Source organism: Zootoca vivipara, chromosome 14 (genome assembly GCF_963506605.1).
Source record: "Zootoca vivipara chromosome 14, rZooViv1.1, whole genome shotgun sequence".
NCBI lineage: Eukaryota > Metazoa > Chordata > Lepidosauria > Squamata > Lacertidae > Zootoca > Zootoca vivipara.
The window spans coordinates 32976613-32997320 of NC_083289.1; the positions used below are offsets into that span (position 1 = coordinate 32976613).

General features: G+C 42.9%; 1 protein-coding gene across 1 annotated transcript in view; it reads right to left on the reverse strand.

Moving 5' to 3' along the window:
• Positions 1–20708, reverse strand: part of RBFOX1 (RNA binding fox-1 homolog 1) — a 158773-nt gene that overhangs the window by 96793 nt on the left and 41272 nt on the right. The window contains exons 4-6 of the mRNA XM_035132149.2: positions 17217–17309; positions 15185–15245; positions 8687–8740 (exon numbers count right to left, since the gene is read on the reverse strand). Coding sequence (XP_034988040.1) covers positions 8687–8740; positions 15185–15245; positions 17217–17309 — 208 coding nt within the window. The remainder of the gene's footprint in view (positions 1–8686; positions 8741–15184; positions 15246–17216; positions 17310–20708) is intronic.

A 20708-nucleotide genomic window follows, 5' to 3' on the forward strand; every position in this document is an offset into this window, starting at 1 on the left:
CTTGAGTGAGAAATTCCCCAGGTGAGCACCTTTTCTTGGTCCCATAAATATCAAAAGCATGGTTGGTGGTGACACAAGAGAGAATCTTTTCTGTGGCTGCTGTCATATTGTACAATTTGTTCCCAACAGCACTAAGATTGGCTCCCTCTTTGCTATTCTTCTGCTGGCAGGCCAACACCTTCCTATTCAGGCACCCTTTGAAAACTAAGGAACAGGTGATGCTGGTCACTGGGTTGCTGCTGGGGCTAACTGTATTTTAATTGCTGCTTCTAAATTAAGGTTACCAGACGTCCCCGTTTCCCGGGGGACAGTCCCCAGATTTACAAATCAGTCCCCATACAAAATCCATTTGAAGTTGAAAAGTGTCCCCAGATTCATTGAAAAAAAATATCTGGTAACCTTATTCTAAATGTATTTTATAATTATGTTTTTAGATGTTGTAAGTCACCAGGGATCGCAGAGAGGAGGGATATAAATACATTTTCTGAACCGTCTTCAGAGGCAGGCCTATGTATAATGCGTTGCAATTAGAAGTTACCAGAGCATAGATAGCATAGGTTATGCTATCCCTATCCTTATAGAAGTGCAGCTGGACCACCAGCCAAAGCCACTGAGACCACCTGCGCTTCAAGCAACAGCAAAGGATCCAGGAGTATCCCCAAGCTATGTACCCCCTCCTTCAGAGGAAGGGTAACCTCCCATCCATCCGGTCTAGGGAACCACCCACTGACAGTGCCTCGGTCTTATCTGGACTGAACTTCACTTTGCTGGCTCTCATTTAGTCCATTACCGAGGCAAGATACTGGTCCAGTACTTCCGCTGCCTCACCTGCAGATGTAAAGGAAAAGTAGAGCTGTGTCCCATCGGCATATTGCTGACAACTTACTCCAAAACTCCAGATGACCCCACTCAGTGGTTTCATGTAGATGTTAGACAACATGGGGGATAAATTGAACCCTAAGGAACTCCCACATTGAAGGCTCCACTTTTAATGGGAGAAAATTCCAAAGACTTTATACACTAAATCCAGCATCTTGAAATTAGCCCAGTAGCTATTTGGCAGGCAGTGCAATTCTGTCAACAGTGGGGTAATGTTTGGGCAGTACAGTGGTACCTCCGGTTACGAACTTAATTCATTCCGGAGGTCCGTTCTTAACCCCAAACCATTCTTAACATGAGGTGCGCTTTCGCTAATGGCGCCTCCCGCTGCCGCCGCCGTGCGACTTCCGCTCGCATTCCAAGGCAAAGTTTGCAACAAGGGGCATCTACTTCTGGGTTAGTGCTCGTTACCCAAAGCGTTCGTAAGGAAGGTGGTACGTAACCCGAGGTTCCACTGTACTCTCTCCCATTGAACAGTCAAGACAGTTGCATTTTGCACCAATTGCAGCTTCTGAACCTACCTAATGGATAGCACCACACAGAGTGCATTGCGGAACTCAATGATCAACGAAGTAACCCGATCCCAATATGTATAGGGGATTTTGCAACAAACCCAGAACCTTACTGTGAAGTCCCCAGATCTACAGCTTCCCTTGGTTCAAGAAATTTGCACGGAAGCACCCATCTGGCTTTCCATCAGCACTAGGCATGTACATTAATTTCATAATTAATGAAACAAATGGGGGTACATCCCTTACGAAACAAATGCATTGGACCGCACAAGTCCCAAATGACAACCTATACATCCATTTCTACTAGTAAAAGCAATAAAAGTGGCATTCAGTTTACTGCATTTCCCCAACAATTCACTAATTGTTAATTTCTGCATTAGATTTTAGCTTTTGCACAATGTAAAAGCCACTTCTGGAAAACTAATGAAACATATCACAAGTTTAGCACTCATTTATGTGCTTTTTGGCTGCAGGAAAAAAAATTGTTTGCAGTCTCCTTAACCATGTAAATTGTGGGAGAAAGCTGAGAAATTTTGGGACAGTATACCAGCATACAATTCTTTACTGTTATTTTCATGGAGGGACAGAAGCACGTATGTTACACCATGCCCCACTGACATAAATGTAATTTAGGGCAACATGCTGGCATTATCTGTCTAAAACAGTGTTTCCCAACCTTGTGCCTCCAGATGTTTTGGGACTACAACTCCCATCATCCCTAGCTAGCAAGACCAGTGGTCAGGAATGATGGGAATTGTAGTCCGAAAACAGCTGGAGTCACAAGGTTGGGAAACACTGGTCTAAAAGCCCCAGTTCCATAGAGCCTGCGTAGGCAAACTAAGGCCCGGGGGCTTCATCCAGCCCATTCACCTTCTAAATCCGGCCCATGGACGGTCTGGGAATCAGCATGTTTTTACATGAGTAGAATGTGTCCTTTTATTTAAAATACATCTCTGGGTTATTTGTGGCGCCTGCCTGGTGTTTTTACATGAGTGGAAAGTGTGCTTTTATTTAAAATGCACCTCTGGGTTATTTGTAGGGCATAGGAATTCATTCTTCTTTTTTAAAATATAGTCTGGGCCCCCACAAGGTCTGAGGGACAGTGGACAGGCCCCTTGCTGAAAAAGCTGGCTGACCCCTGCCATAGAGCAACAGGTTCTCCAGTGTAAAGGGAACATTAGAAAATGGTAGACAAGAGCTAGCATTACAGTCCGGATAACACAACTACAGAGTAAGGGTGTGCGGGAGAATGTTGCTGAATGTTAATCTTCAGTCCACCACCTGATGTTGGGAAATGCCTTCCCTACGTATAGACTGGGTGGTGCAGGGCACCATGGCGCCGGCCTGCCAGGAGGGCGCCGCGAGCTGCGCCCGCCCGCTGGCCGGCCGGTCCGCTGCGCAGCTGCGCCCTGCCGCCCAATTTCCCAGCGTGGTGGGCTGCCCGCCCACCCGCCCACCGCGCTGGGAAACAGGGCGGGAGGGCGCCAAAGAGATCGCGCTGTGCCTGACCCCGCCCACCGCGCTGGGAAATGGGGCGGGAGGGCGCCAGAGAGATCCGGCACACCATGGCGCGAGGGGCGCTTAAGACGGCCCTGGCCTTCCCCCTCTCCCCCAAGAAAAAATGATAAAGTAGTTCCTTCCCCAAAGAGAGAGAAATAATGTTCTTGTCCCCAATTAGGGTGCAGAATTTTGAGAGACCAATTGCACATAGTTCTAGCCTGCACCTCTATCAGCAGCAGAAGCAGCTGGCTATAAGGGACAGAGCCATTCTGCTAGCTTTCTGGCAAGTGGTCCTTACCAGGGAAGAGAGAAGAAGAGGCAAGGAAGTGGGGGAATCTGTGCATTGCAATTGCAATGGTAGAGCCAATCTGGTGCTCACTTCAGGGCATTTGCATCTCACTGAACTCACCACCACCATACCCCAATCCCTCCTGGTAAGCAACAGTGACCCACATGCCAGGAAGCGAGTACAGAGGCTCCCCCTCACCCGCCACGAAGCTTCTGTTCAGCATGCCAATACTTCAATATGAGAAGCTCCAGCGACCAACTTGAGTTTAAGAAAGATGCCTTGTCGTGCTAAAAGAATTCCAGTGGTTCATTGTGCAACCGTATTACATGTCTACTCATATGTAAATTCCATTAGAATCAATGGAGCTTACTCCAAGGTGAGTGGATTTACAAATGTCATTAAACATTTCTTAGTTTTTGAACTTTTACAGCAACCTAACCTTGTAAGAATAGGAAGTCTGCTTTTACCAAATAATTGTGGGCGGTGGAGGAAGATAGAGTAGCCCTTGCCATTTATTACGATGCTCAAGGTTTTGGAGTTGATTTACATTGAGCAGCTCCACTTTTGACTTTAATTGTCAGCTTGGAGTTGTCAAGACATAGCTATATCTTAAATTTGCATTGCATTGGGGGGGGGGGTATCTCTGCACTTCCCACTTTCGTCTCTTGATCTTGTCTTACGGAGTAATTGAGCTCCATTCTAATTTTCTTCCGCAAGCAGGGTGCGCCCCTTCCAAGGAAGTGAGTTATGTGTATTCAAGAGGTGTGTTGTATGAATCTTGTTAAGGTTTGCTGCCTTATAGCCTGCACTGATGGAATATTTAATCAAAGAAATGAGTTGGCAGTTATGATGTACAACACGGTAAAGCCTTGTGGTGTGTGTCTTCACCGCCAATTGAGAAATGGGTGATTTCGTCATTCATCAGTGCCAGACTGACAGCTTTGTATAACCTTCTCCTTTCTTTCTTTTTCTCTACCCTTAAAAAAACTTATTTATCAAGATTAAAGATATTTTAAATCAACAGTTTCTTTGCAGATATATCATCTTTATTTCCAAAGTGGCCAAGATTTTTCATCATTTAGTAGCAGGGGTAGAGTAGAGAACTTCTCATTCTGACTATGAAGCATTTTGGATTTTCCATGCAACATTGTTTAAACACGACAATGTTGAGAGCTAAAACACAACTTCCTTTACCTTGATTTTTAATTCTGTGGTTGACAGTCATCAGTCGACCTGGCATCAATCAAACAAGCTACCTCAACTATTTCAACACCACTCTGCAAAGATAGCAGGTAACATCTACTGCCCTGCCCACCTCTGGCCTCTGACCCCGCCTACCACTGGATAGTGCCCAAGAACAAATGCAGCCTTCAAACCCCACCCCCAAAGGGGGGGAGCTTTGCCACTCCTGATCTAAGGCATGCATCCATACCAGTAATTAGAAGAACACCAAAGGAAGCTCTACGTCTTTTATTGGCAGGGCAGACATTATCATTTGCACTGCCAAATTAATACCATTCTAATGGTAACTATAGATTCCCATTAGAAGGGCCAAATACCCCAGGCTTGGCTATAAAATTTCACCAGGGAACTTCATGAGGCTGCATGCCAAAATCAATAACCTGCCATTTTTTAAATTAAGAGACAAAATAAATGTTAGAGGAAAGTCCAGTAAATTAAGAAAATTACCTTCTAGAGAGATTGAAAGTATTGATTTTAATGTTCAAAATATGTGAACTCTTTGTGGCCTACTCTTTGAAGGCAATTAGAAACTGGACAGTTAATTCAACAGAAGCTTGAGAGAGAGAGAAATCGATGATTATACTATGGGCATATTATGATATTTGTCATTAACCCAAAGCCATTTCTATCAAGTGACCAAGGTCTCTGATTTATCTGTTCAGCATGCACTCTGTTTGACTAAGGTGGGTACATAGTAAATTTGATTAAAGTTACAGCAACACTGTTGTCTAGAGCTGAAGACAGATGTATAACAAAACAAGATATTGCTCCGGTCTTCCTTCATGTCCTGAACTGTCTGGCGCCAAAAGGTAGGCCAATAATATTGGCCTGCTATCTGCACTTTCTAGAATCAATTTTCTGGAAATGCTTTCCCAGCTGGAGAACTAGATCTTTACAGGGCTTTTGTCTTGTTTCAAATGTATTTGCTATTTCTGAGTTTTTTAAAAAATTATCTTTAGTGTACAGTGCCCATTTAATAAATCAATAATATTAATAATAAGTTTAGGACTAACTTTGTCTGTTATTTTAAGCTGTTTTAATCTGTTTTTAATACTGTATCTTATTGCATTTAAATATTAATATTGTGTTTTAATTGTTGTAACCTGCCTTGGGACCTTAGGGTGAAGGATGGCTAATACATCTTAAATGCAGCATCAGCAGCAACGCAAATTGTACTTCGGAGAAGACAACCACAGGATCATGCTGTTAAAGCCATATTAATATATGAATTTAAATAGTTGGAGGCTTTAAGAAGCAAACAAAAACACCTCATATTAATGCAGAAACAGGACATAAGGGACTTATGGGTAAATACAAAAATACAAAAACACAAAAGTAACAAAGACCAGAAATAGCTGCATCCATCTATCTCTTGTTTGGGAAGAAGATGGACATAAGTTCGTATATGGCAGGACTTTTCTTATGATCTGACGACATACCACTGAAGCATGCACTGGCTGAAAGTCTTCAACAATGGTGCTGGGAACTGTTAGGAGCCCCCCGTTCTTCTCACAGAGCTACAGTTCTCAGAGTGGTTTACCAGTCAATTCCTCTCCCCAGAGAACTCTCAGTTCCCAGGATTCTTTGGAGAAGGCACGAATGTTTAAAATGGTATGATACTGCTTTAAACATACAGTGCAGGTGGGGCCTGATAGCTGGGTCATCCAGCATTTGCTCAAAAGCCTCTAATAAGGAGACCGGCTCCTTCAGAGGCAGGCTGTTTCACAGTTGAAGAGATGCTCTTCCCAAAGGTTAGACGGAAGCCCCTTTCTTGGAATTTACACCCATTGTTCAGTCCCTAGCCTCCAGACCAACAACAACAAACCAAATCTGCTCCATCATCTATGTGACAGCCATTTAGGTATTTGAAGATGGCTATTATATTGCCTTTTTTGGTAATCTCTTGTCCAATTCCCCCAGACCTTCCCCTGGACTCCATCTTCAGGCTCCTTCACACAGACCACCCCAGACCCTTCTCCATGTAGGGTTTATTTTATTTTCTTACATTTATATATTCCACCCAAGGGACATACATACATACATACATACATACATACATACATACATACATACATACATACATGAGCCTTTGATTGGGCCCAGACCTCCATAGCTAAAGCAAGGTGGTGGCCTAATGCAGCATCATGTCTGTGTACAACTACTATGTGTGAAATGAAGCTCAGGGGTTTTTTTAAAGGGAATAATACAATTATATGTTGAGTAGATTTGTTTTTATACTAACAAAGGCAATTGCTATAATTTACTCACTAGCTAAATGCCCATTGATGACAATGTGAAGGGAAGACTTTCATATTTGAGAAGACTCCTTTAGCAGGGAGGTGTGCTATGTCCTCTGTGCATAATGAGACATCCCCATGTGCATGTCTACACACACACACACACACACACACCTATGGCACATACACAACCTTATGTCAAGGCTGGAGGGTGGGTCTGGCATTCACCTGAACAATATCCCCGAACACAAAATTTTGCTGATTTGTTCACTTATACTTAAGCTTGCCATACGTCAGGGAAATTCCTGATTTCTTGGTTTTGGGGTGTAAAAATGGCGTCAGAGGGGAATTTTGCAATTGGCAAAATGTCAGGGAAATCCTGATGTATGACAACGCAATGGGAAAAGCAGCGGAAATAGCTCCAAAAGCTGTCTCCCCCCCCCTTTTTCTTTTTTCTTTTTTACTTCTTGAAATATGGCAACCCTACTTATACTGGAGAAAGCAAAAAAGTGTCCTTGGGACCACTACTGAGGTCAGGTCTGAGCCTACTTCCTGCTTTCCAGCTCTACCCAAGGTGCTGCTTTTTGGTCATGCTAACCAGTAGCCAGGGATTCTGGGAGTTATAGTTCAAGGACATCTGGGAACCCAAGCTGAGAAAAGCAATGCTAGGAGAGAGATGTTCTGCTCCAAGATGCAGGTAGACAAACAGATGACAGACCATATGCTGTTTCCTTTTACCCTAACAGCATGTAGCGTTGGGGAGGGATAGGAAATTTGAAAAAATTAAATCATTCACCACAACAAATTAAATACTTGAGTGGATTGGATAATTCCTTACTGGGGGAGGGTGGGATTGCTTCTGGTATCGTGGGTTGGGTTGGATCTCATGGGGCTTTTCTGACTTCTGACTATTACGTTCCTAACAATTCTTGAATGATAGAGTGAAGCCTCATCTAAGCTCTGGAATGAATTATAATTGGCAGGCACAACTCCACGTTGCCAGGGACAAGAACCTGCCCTGGAAAATGTCATCCCCGTTTTGAATTATTTGCCCAAACTTGCAGTCCTTGTTGGGAGACATTTCCTTGTCCCCATCAGTAGCAGGCGGTGATGTGGTATTAAGCACAGGGAAAGGTACGACCTGTTGATCAGCCTGAAGGCCATGTTCAGTTCTGAACAACCTTTGGTACAGGTAGATCATTTCTACATACAATCACACACTCTACCCTTCATCTTGGACAAGCAACAGGCACTATTGGAGATAAAGGATTCATTTCAGTCAGGCAAAAACACTAGAGGGGTATGTCCTGGGGAGAGGGGCCATGGTCTTGGGAGGGGCATATTCTCACACACCTTGGCATGACAGCCCCACCCCTGATCTATGCACAAAGGACTACTAAACATTGGGGGGGGGATCCAGGGAAAATGTGACACAGGGATGTGTCTTTTTGACACTAGCCTCCTGTCTTCAGTAATGTGCAGCTCTTAATCTTCCAAATACAGTCATACCTTGGATCTTAAATTCCTTGGTTACCGAACAAATCGGCTCCCGAACAACTGAAAACCGGAAGTGAGTGTTCCGGTTTTCTAACGTTCTTTTGGAAGTCAAACATCCGACAGGGCTTCCTGCAGCCAATCAGAAGCCACACCTTGGTTTCCGAACGTTTTGGATGTCGAACCAAGTTCTGGAATGGACTGTATGTAGCCAGTGTCATGAACAAAGATAAACCATGTGTTATTAAGATCCAGACAACAATGAGCAGAGTCGTATGAGTAGACCTATTGAAATTAATGGCCATGAGTTAGTTGTGCCTATTAATCTCAGTGGAATTGCTCTGACTAAAACTGCACTCCTCAGTGTACCATTTTTCCTTTCTTAAGCAAATAAAATGCATGCCAATTATATACTTAGCAACACTGACACTCAACTTCCCAAGTGTATTAATAGATATCATGGAATGCAAGAGAAACACTATTTGGGGTGAAGCTGTTCCAAAACACCCACAAAATGCATGGTATCTGCTTACCTGCATAGAATTCTGGACTATAGACAGCACCCACCACTGGATTTAATTTCCAACCTACAGTAAAGACATAAAAAACCAAAAAAAATGCACTAGGGTTATAGTGTGGGTTCATAAATATTACAGATTGCTTTGTTTATTTGTTTTTAAACGTGACAGCTCATAAAAATGGTTGTAACTGAAAGCAGTTATACGCTTGATGGCAGTTTGGAAGAGATGGTCCAAGGGGTATCCCTTTAATATCACCTGGATATGCAAAATGAAACACAAATAGCAGTAAATTATTGGGATTTAATTTTGCTGCTGCTGTTTATTTATTTTATTTCTCCTATTATATACATAAAAATATAATGCTACCATTGTGCAGCCCCCATTAGAAGATTTGTAGTGTTCCATCATAATCCTGGATTTGCACAAAATCAAGGTGGGGGAGTCAAAAGAGAAGGCAAGATGCACAACAGCAGTGGCTATGACAAGGGGGAAGGGGCAGATTTGAGTACATGGAGAAGGGTGTTGGGGAAAACTATGTTGTGCTTGTTGGTTTCTGTGTTATTTCTCTTTGTTAAAACGAGTTTGTTCAACGCTAAGAACAAAAACTCCAAATGGAACGAACTCCCCCTCAAATGTTTCCCCATCCCAGCTTTACTCAAAACTCTGCTATTGTTTAAAAGTTCTGTTTTCCTCTCAATGTCTTTCCATCCCAACTTTACTCAAACCCCTGCTATTATTAAAAACGAATTCCCCCCTCCAGCCTTCTTCCCTTCTCACTGTACTGAAAACTTCTCCCATTTCTCAGCTTCCTCATGTGTAGATTAAATGTAGTAATTTAGAAGTGATACAGTCATACCTCGGGTTACAGCCGCTTCAGGTTGCATCTTTTCGGGTTGCACTCTGCGCCGAACCCGGAAGTACCAGAATGGGTTATTTCTGGGTTTTGGCATGCTTTGCACATGTGCAGAAGTGCTGAATTGCAACCCGCACGTGCGCAGACACGCAGGTGTGGGTTGTGAATGCTGCGGGTTGCGAATGAGCCTCCCGCACAGATCATGTTCGCAACCCGAGTGTCCACTGTATTTTATCACCAAACAAACACTCATATATGGGCAACATCCATCAAAAGAATGGAATCTTCTCTAACTGGACAAACAACTTATGGGCTTCCTCTTAAGATTGCATTCATCTGAAAGGTACAGTCACATAAATCATAGTGGGGTGTGCATGCAAAGGGGACTACAGAATAGGGAGGAGACAGTGACATGGAAATGGGATTGGACTGTGTATAAGGGAGAGTTGAGAAAAGGATGGAAGAGGAGAGGAGGAAAGGGCTGAAAGTGAAAAACAGAGTGCCCCCCAAAAAGGGGAATAGATGACATGGTCACGGGGTAAAGATGAAAGCAGAGACATTGAAGGATATGCAGAATAGGAGGGGATGGTGGCTTCCTAATTGGGCAGAAGGTGAAAGAGGTGCTTAGCAGTTGTAGTGTGTGGGAGGAGGAAGATGTAGTACATTACCATGTGGGTGGTAGGAGGAGGGGGGCAATGGACATGGGGTGAAGGTGGTGCAAAGCAGGGCTGCAGAACAGAAGTGACTTCAGAAATGGGATCGGAAAGATGAAAAGCAAACTTAGCAGTTGCATGGAGGAAGGTTAATGTGGGGCGAATGGCAGGGGCGTTGGTGAGCGGCACAAACAGGTGTAGATGTGCATGTTTTCAGCTTTAACTATTTATTACATTCTTTAGAGAACTTAAAAGTCTGTTTTGGTATTAAGCGGTTTATAAATGAATGCAGTCTACCAATGAAATAATAATGTCAACTTTTTAAAAAGTCTGTTTTATATTTAATTTTGTGGGCGTGACTTGTGGACGTTTCATTTTGATGTAAACCACTTTGAGGTTATTTTTTGATAAGATAAAATGATAACGGCAACAGCAACAACACCATGGTGAAAAAGATCAACTTTGTTAAAGCAAATTACATTTCTCTGCAAAAGGGCTATAAAATGATGAGGTGGGTGTCAGCCAGGGAAAGGGCTTTCCTAGTTGTGCTTTGCTCTCTGTGAACGTCTGAAGAGCCTGGGTTGCTGGTTCTGGCTAAAGGTCCATCTAGTCCAGCATCCTGTTCTCACAGTTGCCACCCAGATGCCCCAATGGGGAGACTGCAAGAAGGACTCAAGCACAAGAGCAACCTCTCCTCCTGTGGTTTCCAGCAGCTTAGTAGCATTGCTGCCTTTCACCATGGAAGTAGAACCAGGGCCAGCTCTAGGGGTAGGCTGGGTGGCGTGGGGCGCCAGGGCACTGGGCCGGCAGGGGGGCGCCTCGTGGCAAAGCCTCGTGGAAGCCGTGCTGTGTGCTGCGCCCACCCACTAGGGCGGGGGCGCTGGAGCGACCTCCGCACCACAGCGCCAGGGCGCCCGACCTGCTTGAGACGGCCCTGAGTAGAACATTGACTGTTAGGGTTAGTAGCCATTGACAGCCTTGTCCTCCATGAATTTGTCTAATCATCTATGTTAGGGGTAGTCAACCTTTTTATACCTACCGCCCACTAATGCATCTTTCTTGATGGTAAAATTTCCTTACCTCCCACCAGTGCTCGATGGAAGGAGGATCCAGCTTGTGCCATAGAACCCCCTACCGCACACCTAGATTCCTGAAACGCCCACTAGTGGGCGGTAGGGACCAGGCTGACAACTCTTGGTCTATGCAACCCTTGATTTCATCTACTAAGAATGTTTGCACAGACTGCTCAGTTTTTTTACTGCATGTTCCACTATTCCACTTTTGTCTTTTTCTTATTATGTTCCTGCCATCTGAATTACGTTAGTGCGGTCTTCATTGTTAAATTTTATCTTATTTATCCTCTATGGTGCCTAAAGAATAACAAAGATCTTATAAATTTAATAACAGAATAAAACAAAGTGTTTAATTTCAAAAAGCTTAATTTTCCAGAATACCATTATAATTTTATTTCCTATCAGTATAAATCCAAGATATGAGCAATTTGGCAGATTTTTCACACCTGTCAGCCCTTTCTGTCAAAAGAGGTTGAGAGATACCCACGGATTTTAAGTTATACTAATGGTGCCTCAATTTGTCCAAGACAGGAGATGGGTGGGTGGGGAGAGAGACTATTCTGGAAGATGCAGATCGATGATCTCAGCTGAAAGTCACTCTCATATTTCATTTTCTCTCCAGTCCCGATTTGATGGCTGTATCATCTAACTTGGTGAAGCTCACACAGGAAATACTTCATTCATCATGAAAATAACAGCAATTAAACTTTACTTTGTCTTGTCAATGAGGTATGTGCTGGCCCATAACTGTGTGGGTTAATCAAGTGTGAGGAGAAGCTTGACATATACGAGTGAGGAACTGCCAAGGAACCCAGTGTTAGCGGCTGGAGGAGGTAAATTCACCACCGTGGGTGTAATTCTATGAATTTGTCTTTCTGTCACAACACTCATCTCTTCAGGTTGAAACTTTTGGAGGAAGGAGGTGGGGGAGAAAAAAATGTCCTTCATGCAGACGTAAAGAAAGAGCAACTGAAGGAGGCGAGCGAGGCAATAGATCAGCAACAGAACATGTGCTCAGCATTCAGAATGTGCCAGGTCCAAACACTTGGACCGGGGACAGAAAAAGTCAGCTAGCAGGGCAAGCAAAGACCCCGTGGCCAGAGGCCCTGGAGAACCACAGCCAGGTGGTACAGGCAGTGCTGGTCTAGATGGACCGGTGCAGTGGTGGTTGGTGCCCAAATGGGTCTGGTAAGGTGAAGGGCAACAGTAGGTGGCACCAGAACCAATGGCGGCCAATAACAACTGATAGGCATTCAAAGAGGATGGAGGATGAAAACATTCCATTCAAGAAAGAATCCAAAGGAGCAAGGCCAGTTAGATCCACCACATCTCAAAGTTAGGGCTGGGAGAAATCCCTGTCTGAAATGCTAGAGAGCCACTTCCAAGCATTATTCATAGCTGCCAAGTTATCCCTTTTTTAAAGGGATTTTCCATTATGCTGAATAGGCTTCCTCGTGAGAAAAGGGAAAACTTGGCAGCTATGAGCATTATTGCCAATATTAAGCTAGATGGACCAATATCTGACTTGTTATAAGGCAACTTCCTATGTTCCTCTGTGCACTTTAAAAACATAACAAAGTGATGCAGTAATGTGAAAGCACAGCTATTTGAAGGGTGCTGGGAACTGTTAAAAAGGTAAAGTGCCCCCTGACCATTAGGTCCAGTCCTGATCGACTCTGGGGTTGCAGCGCTCATCTGGCGTTATTGGCCGAGGGAGCCGGCATACAGCTTCCAGGTCATGTGGCCAGCATGACAAAGCCGCTTCTGGCGAACCAGAGCAGCACGCAGAAACACCGTTTACCTTCCCTCTGTAGCGGTACCTATTTATCTACTTTGATGTGCTTTTGAACTGCTAGGTTGGCAGGAGCTGGGACCGAGCAACGGGAGCTTACCCCGTCACAGGGATTTGAACCGCCGACCTTCTGATCAGCAAGCCCTAGGCTCTGTGGTTTAACCCACAGCACCACCTGTTAGGGGACCCTTATTCTTCTGACATAGCTACAATTCCCCAAGTAGTTTACTAATAAATCCCTCAAAGCAGAGGACTCTAGGAACTGCAGTGAGGGGAACAGAGGGGTCTCTTAATAGCTCTCAGCACCCTTAAGAAACTACAGCTCCCAGGATTCTTTGGGGAGAGCAATAAGAGTTTGAGGTGGTATGATACTGCTTTAGAAGTATAGTGCAGATGGGACCCCTGTCTCCCCACTCTCAGGTACAGAGCACAATAATGTCATATCTGACTCATGTGTTGGTTCCAAAGCATTGATCCAATCAAACATTCTGTCTTTCTCTCTGTCCCCTTCTAAATGCCCCAGGAATGACATGCAGGCAGCCCCCTGTTTATGTGTGTTCAATATGTGTGCGACCTTGTATACATGCATTGCGCTGAACCTGGAAGTGACCTGGAAACAACATAAAGACATCACTGAAACATCGCTAAAATGGCAGAATGGAGTGAGATGGGGGCAGGGCAGGGCAGGGCAGAGCAGGGATGGAACTGGGCTTTTTCAGTGGGTTTCAATTATATGTGATTTCACCGACAAGTGCGGTACCTTGGAACCAGGGCTTTTTTCAGGGGGCTCAGTTTCTGCATCTCTCAAGTGGGTTCGGGCACCTCTCAGGTGGGTGCCATTGCCGTTCTAAGAGAAAGAGGGAGGTGCCCATGGTGCGTTTCGGCACCTCTTTTTCTAGGAAAATAGCACTGCTCGGAACGTAACCCCTGCATAAATGAGGGGCTGCTTGTATTTCAGAAATGCTTGGGCAAAATGAAATTATGACTATTTGCATAACTTGGACCAAATATACACAGATAGAGGTGGGGGGGGGGGAATAAGAGGGCTTCCCCTGGAAAAAGCAGAAGAAATTCCAGAGCTTCCTCAACACCATGATTTACTGTTACAAGCTTAATAACTACATGTCAAGCTGCAAGTGCTTATTTTATTTTACTTTTCATTTTACCACAATGGGGAGAGATAAATATGACAGGGCCATTAAAAAAATAAACCACCTGCTTCTCTTTCCCCCACTTTCGATGATGGAAACCATCTCGTTAATGAGCTCTGAAAAGTAGGGGGAAGGGGGGCAAGAAAACCAAGGTCCATCTTATCTCATGGCTGCCTCTGCTGGTGAGGGGGAGCTAGCTTTATTGATCAGCTGTGTAAAGTTTCCCTTTCATCTTTTATAACAGGGTTATGGACACAGGCCAAGTGGAAAGTTCCGATATGTCTAATTCCGAAGCTTCAAGAAGCACTCAGAGGCTCAAACCAACTCCAGAAAAGCCAACGAGGGAAGGTGGTGGTTGTAGTAACAGTTTTCTGCCACAGCAGAAGATGGCAGAGCAAAGAAAGTGCAGAGTTGCTTCCAAAGCAAATTGGTTATGACTAGGGTTGCCATATTTCAAAAAGTGTTGAGCTTTTATAACACTTGCAACATGGGTTGCCATACCGTACATCCGGATTTTCCCGGACGGCCGAATCCTGGCTATGTCCAGGAAAGGCAGATGGGTAATAATAATAATAATAATAATAATAATAATAATTTATTATTTCTACCCTGCCCATCTGGCTGGGTTTCCCTAGCCACTCTGGGCAGCTTCCAACAAAAAATTAAAATACATTGGTTTGAGGGAGAGCTTTCTCCAAGGTAGAAGATAGTTAACTTGGCTTCCCAGTGGGAGGTGGAATGATGTGGATCATGTCTGTGGTGGGAGCATGATTGCAACTTATAAAAGTGATTGATGGGTATTTGGTGATTTTGCTATTTTATATTGTTTTGATAGATTTCTTGTATTTCTTATGCATTTTTCGTATCTGTCTTTCCCGTCAATCTGCCATTAGCCGCTTTGAGTAAAAAAGCAGTATATAAATAAAGCATTATGTAACAAGAACATTGGAAAAGGAATACCCCCAGAACACACATTTCATGTACTTACCATTCGTATAAGGGTTAACTGTCTTCTTATTTGTCATGACTCGAGCTGTCGCATTATTTACCTAAGCACATAGAAAAGTAAATTAGTGCCATTTCTGCGATAGAGGAATGTCCGTGATACTAATGAAAGGCATGCATTACTATATTAGTCATGTATAAATGCAATTTAATATATGCCCCCCAAATAAAAAATAATAAGAAATAGCAGAAAGTGCATAACAAAAGGGGGAAAAACTATTTATAATTACATTTACTGTCATTGCCATTTGTATATATATATATATATTAAAAAAAACCCACTTCCAAATCATTTCAATAAAATAACATCATCTCCTTTAAACTTTAATAAAGAGACATTAAAAGCAAATTAAAAAGGTTTTGCATAATTGAAGATTTAAAAGCATGCATCTTGTTCCATGGTAACACTGAAACAACGAAATATTTCAAAACAGGGAAAGGAAAAAACACTGTATGAAGGGGCATGCAGTGGAGTAGAAAGGGGAAAGAGACAAGGTACAGGGGGAGAAATTAAATTTCCAAAAGGAAGAAAGGAAGGAAATAAATAAATAAGTAAAGGACAAACGGATCTTAGCATTGTGCAACATAACCCTTTCAAAGAGGGGATTCATTGGGGGGGAAGCAACAGGTAGCATTCAACACTGGGAAGACATGAGCCTCATTTGATTCATTGCAAGAAAACTAACAAAATCATTCAAGCTTTCAAAAACCACAGCTAACAAAAGGATAAAAAAGAGGGTGCATTATTTAACACAATATGGAAGTTAACAATCTGAGTAAGATGTGTGCAAAAGTCATATCCTCAATCCAGTCAGTGTCTCCAAGGCTTGCTTAAAACAGACACTCAAATTGACAGGCGTACCGATATAGATAAAAAAATATAGAGAGCATCAAGAAAACTTAATACGACAAGTCAAAAAAATCCACGTGGTATATATATATCAGCGCTTTAAAAAGATACGTGAAACGGCGGGTGGACTTTCCCACTTACCATTCAGCACCATCGCCAGCATGGGGTATGTATACAGTTACCATGGTTACTGAGAGTTTGGTGAGGGCCCTAAGCGCTACCGTCGAAGGAGGGGAAAATGGAAAAGGCAAAACATGCAACATCTTACTCAAAAGACGACAGCATTTTCAATTGGTTTTTCTCGCTCTCTTTTTCTTTTAAAATTCTAACAAATACAATTCAGTGTTGAAGGGGATCCAGTGGTGGTATAAATAAATATTCATAGGCTCATCCCCTCCCATTACACCCCCAATGGAAAATTTAACTGGGAATTTGTCCAAAATGAAAACCAACATTTTAGACTCCAAACCACCACCACCCCAAAAAAGTTTGTATTTCGTTTGCAGAATTTATTTGATTTCCAAATGGGAATAGTTTTGAAAGCCACTGTAGATCCTGCCTCAACCCTGCAGTGAAAGCAAACAAATGAAATAATAAATAAATAAACAAATAAAAATAAACCAAAAACGACCTCAATTTTTAGTATTGTTTTTTTTGCTTTGTCGCTTAATTTTTGGTGTGGTTTTCTTTTTTCCAATTTTTGTTCCTCTTTTTTTAAAAAAAATAATAATCTATTGCACCCATTGAGTTAACAAAACCTTTCAGATCACAGCAAAACGGTTAAAAGCTTCTCACACTTCTGCCATACAGCTTTCAGCAATAAGGGATGATGGTAAGAGTTACAAAATAAATTGATCCAAAAATAAAAGAAAAAGGAAAGAAAGAAAAATTAAAAGTAAACCGAAGGAAGGCCAAATTATCTTTATTTATATATACATACATATGTGTGTGTGTGTATATATATATGTATATATATAAATAAATATATATGTATACATATATGAATCTATATACATATGTATAGATATAGATATATATAGAAAAAAACTATGGGAAGGGAAAGGGGAGGCACACCAGAGACACTAATGATGCATCTGAAACAACAAATGAGAGTGAGGCAGACATTTATAAAAAAGATGAAAAGGAAAATATTTTTAACATGCACCTCGATTTTACGGCCCTCTACCACGGTGCCGTGTAATTTCTCCCTCGCCCTTTCGGCATCAGCACTATTTTCGAAAGTAACGAAACCAAATCCCTGCATGCAGGTGGGAGAAGGGGGGAAAATAACGTGCATATCATTATTTCAGACAATGACCACTTCTTTGCTTATTTTCTTTGTCTCTCTCTGTCTCTCTCCCTCTCTCTCTCTCTCTTTAATTAAAAAGGTTCTTGTTCCTTCTTCATTTCTGCAACATGCAAATTAGAAAAATAAAAATTATAATCGTACCGAGATGTGCAATTAATAAAGCGACCAACGTGAACAACTTTTCTCTCTCTGTCTCTCTTTCATCAGTTAAATATCCCCTGAAGGAAGTCAAAGGATGAACACCAAACACCTTTCGCTTTTATTAACAGTATTGGTTTAGTTATCTAAATTGTCACTGCGGGGGGCGGGAGGGGCGGGGAAAAAGGAGGGAAGGAAATCTAAGAAAAAAAAGAAAGGAAAATCCTAAACCAATGGAACCATGTCATCACATAGGAAAACAAACAAACAAATAAAAAGGGAATGGCGAGGGAAAAGAAAGTTGGCTCACTTTGAATGGCATGCAGAGTCGACTCAACCAAATAGTAAGACAAACCAAAACTTTGTGCACAAATTTCAACACCAAAATGCAAACCTCATCTAGAACTTTGGACTAGTTCCTTCATGCCATTGTGAAGCAAAGAAACATATTTTTCACATGCAACACACTAGGGTTGTTGTTGTTTTTTATAAATTTTGGTGAAATCTATAATATTTACTTTTTTTGTCTTTAAAGAAAAGAAAAAAGAAAAAGGGGGGGGGGTCGTCTCAGGAAAACAAAACAAAATGCAAGGACCGCCAATGAAAGAAAATAGGGCTTGGAACTGAGCAGAAACTTCCTGACTCTTAGAAAAAGATCAAACATAATTGTGTGACATGAATAAATAAAGAACAGAATTCAGAAATGCAAACAGCTCGCCCCAGGTTTGGCTAGGCCAGAGGCAGGCAGCATGGAGTCCTTCAGAGATTATCAGTCTAGAGCTCCCATCATTTCAGGCCATCATTAAGGCTGATGGGAGTTGTAGTCCAGCAACGTCTGGAGGACACCATGCTGCGTATCTCTGAATGAGATCACATTTTCATCCTCCTTATTCGCTTCATTTTAAAATAAGGATAATGTCCATGCATCAGGTTCTGGGTTGTTTGTAATACAGGCTTGGCATACATGCACAACATGCAGTGGAGGGTGAGCACACCTTGCACATCTGCAACACCCCACCACCAACACACCCATCAGGTGTTTAGTGTAAATCTAGACCTATATGGCTACATTTGTGCACATGTCATTTCTCCACTGCAAAGATGACGGTGGGTGGTCCATGTTCACACTAAACATCCTCTAGAAGATGCTGGTGGCGGGGTTGAAAATGTGCACCCAAGTCTTCCCCCAACAACGCCCCCACTGCACATTGGGTATATATGCTAGGGCTGTATATGAATGAGCCCACTGTTGCTCCAAAATCTGTATAGATTTGCCTGAAGTGCTATACTTTGGGTGGATGCAGGTCGCCAACTTTTGCAATCCCCAAGCAGCAGGAATCAAGGAGTAGCCTCCAGAGGTGCAGTTTGTGATGATCTCAGCGGCTGCCACAGCCCTTGGGGGCACCTGAAGCTTGTGGGCTACTCATAAGAAAAGGGTGATGGCCAACTGAATTCTTCTCAGAGTAGACCCATTGAAATTAATGAACCTAAGTTTGGTATGTCCATTCATTTCAATGGGTCTCCTGTGAGTAAGATTACCATTGGATTCAACCCATTGCACCCTTCCGGCAACTTCTGGCAACTGCAAAAATCAGCACTCCTAGACCGAGGAGAGAAGCCTGCTTCACCCCAGTCATTCTTATGAGAATGGGAATTTAAATAAATACTCTGGATTCACCACCAACACCCACAAGAAAGGCTTCCATTTATTTCAAAGCAGGCAGCAGATCTGTGCACTTATTCTTGGTTATCCATAAACTCATGCCTAGTAAGGGAACTTGGAGAGTCTCAATGGAAAATGAAGTACACTCTCGCTTGTTCTCTCTGGAATTATGATAATAGAATAACACAGTGATAGCAATCTCACTATGATGACCTTCATGGGGATTCCTTCAGAACCACCTATTTTCACAACGAAAATCCAAGGACACAACACTAGGATTGAGATGCCTTAGCCCAGGGGGTGGGGAATCCCGCCACCTCCAGTTATTGCTGGACTCTTCTCAGCCCCAACCATCACAGCCAATGTTCAGGGATGATGGGAGATGGAGTTCAACAACATCTGGAGGAACCACATACTCCCCAGCAGTTGCTTCTCAGGGTTTCACACAGGACATTTCCAGTCCAACTGGAGATGTGGGGAATTGAACCTGGGATTGAGCCTGCTCTTACTCGTGAGCTGAGCCCCTTCCTTTGGTCTGTGCTTCTGATCTTTATATCTTCTCCCTGCCTGACCCACTTTGCCAGAGAACTCTGCTTCACCTCTGACTGCCTTCCCCAGTCTGGTGCTTTCCAGATGTTCCCACCAGCCCCACTAACCGCAGCCAGCACAACAAATTGTCAGGGATGGTGGGGGATGTAGTCCAAAGCATCCAGATGGACACCACGTTGGGCCAAGGACCTTGCCTCCTCCCTAACTTGATCAGAGCATGGCTGACACAAATATAGATCAAACATAACCCTTGGCTTTTCTGGGGGACCTTGAGTAACTCTCTTTCCAGCCCTCATAGAATAACTTTGTCATGCTCCTAGCCTGTGGATCTCGCCTCTAAGCAGAGTCACTTTGGGCTGTCCTCTTCCATCTACTGCCTGCAATGAAATGAGTGGTGTAGCCATGACTCCCATCTTGTGCCACAGCAGAAGTGGCAGGACTGATTCCACCCAGCAATGCAAAATTCTGCATTACTAATTCAGCATTTGCTTAGTATAGTGCTTTAAGCAATTCATACCATCTAACTTTGCTACCGTTATTAAATGAATGTTCCAACAGATATGAACCTGCACTTTAAGCTTCCAAATATCTCATCTAGTACTGACAGAGAAATTTTATATTTCAGTTATTACAAAAAAGACAAGTAAAACATTGTGTACATAAATATAGTCCAACTTTTCAAACAATGTGAGACACTAGACATTCCCACCCCTGTTAACTCTCCTCTCTCAGAATAAAACTGCATGACTAGAAGGGAGGGATGGTATAGAACTGTATTCTTTAAAACAGAGGTGGAGAACATATGGGCCCCTGATGATGTTGGAGACCAACTTCCTTCATCACTGACCAATGGCCATGCTAGTTGATGGAAGATGGAATCCAATATCATCTGGAGGGGAACAGACAAGTTTTCTTTAAAATGGAAGGAGCTGACCTTTGTGGGGTAGCATGCTCTGAAGAGAATCTGTTCCATTTCTATAATACTGGTAGTCAGAATT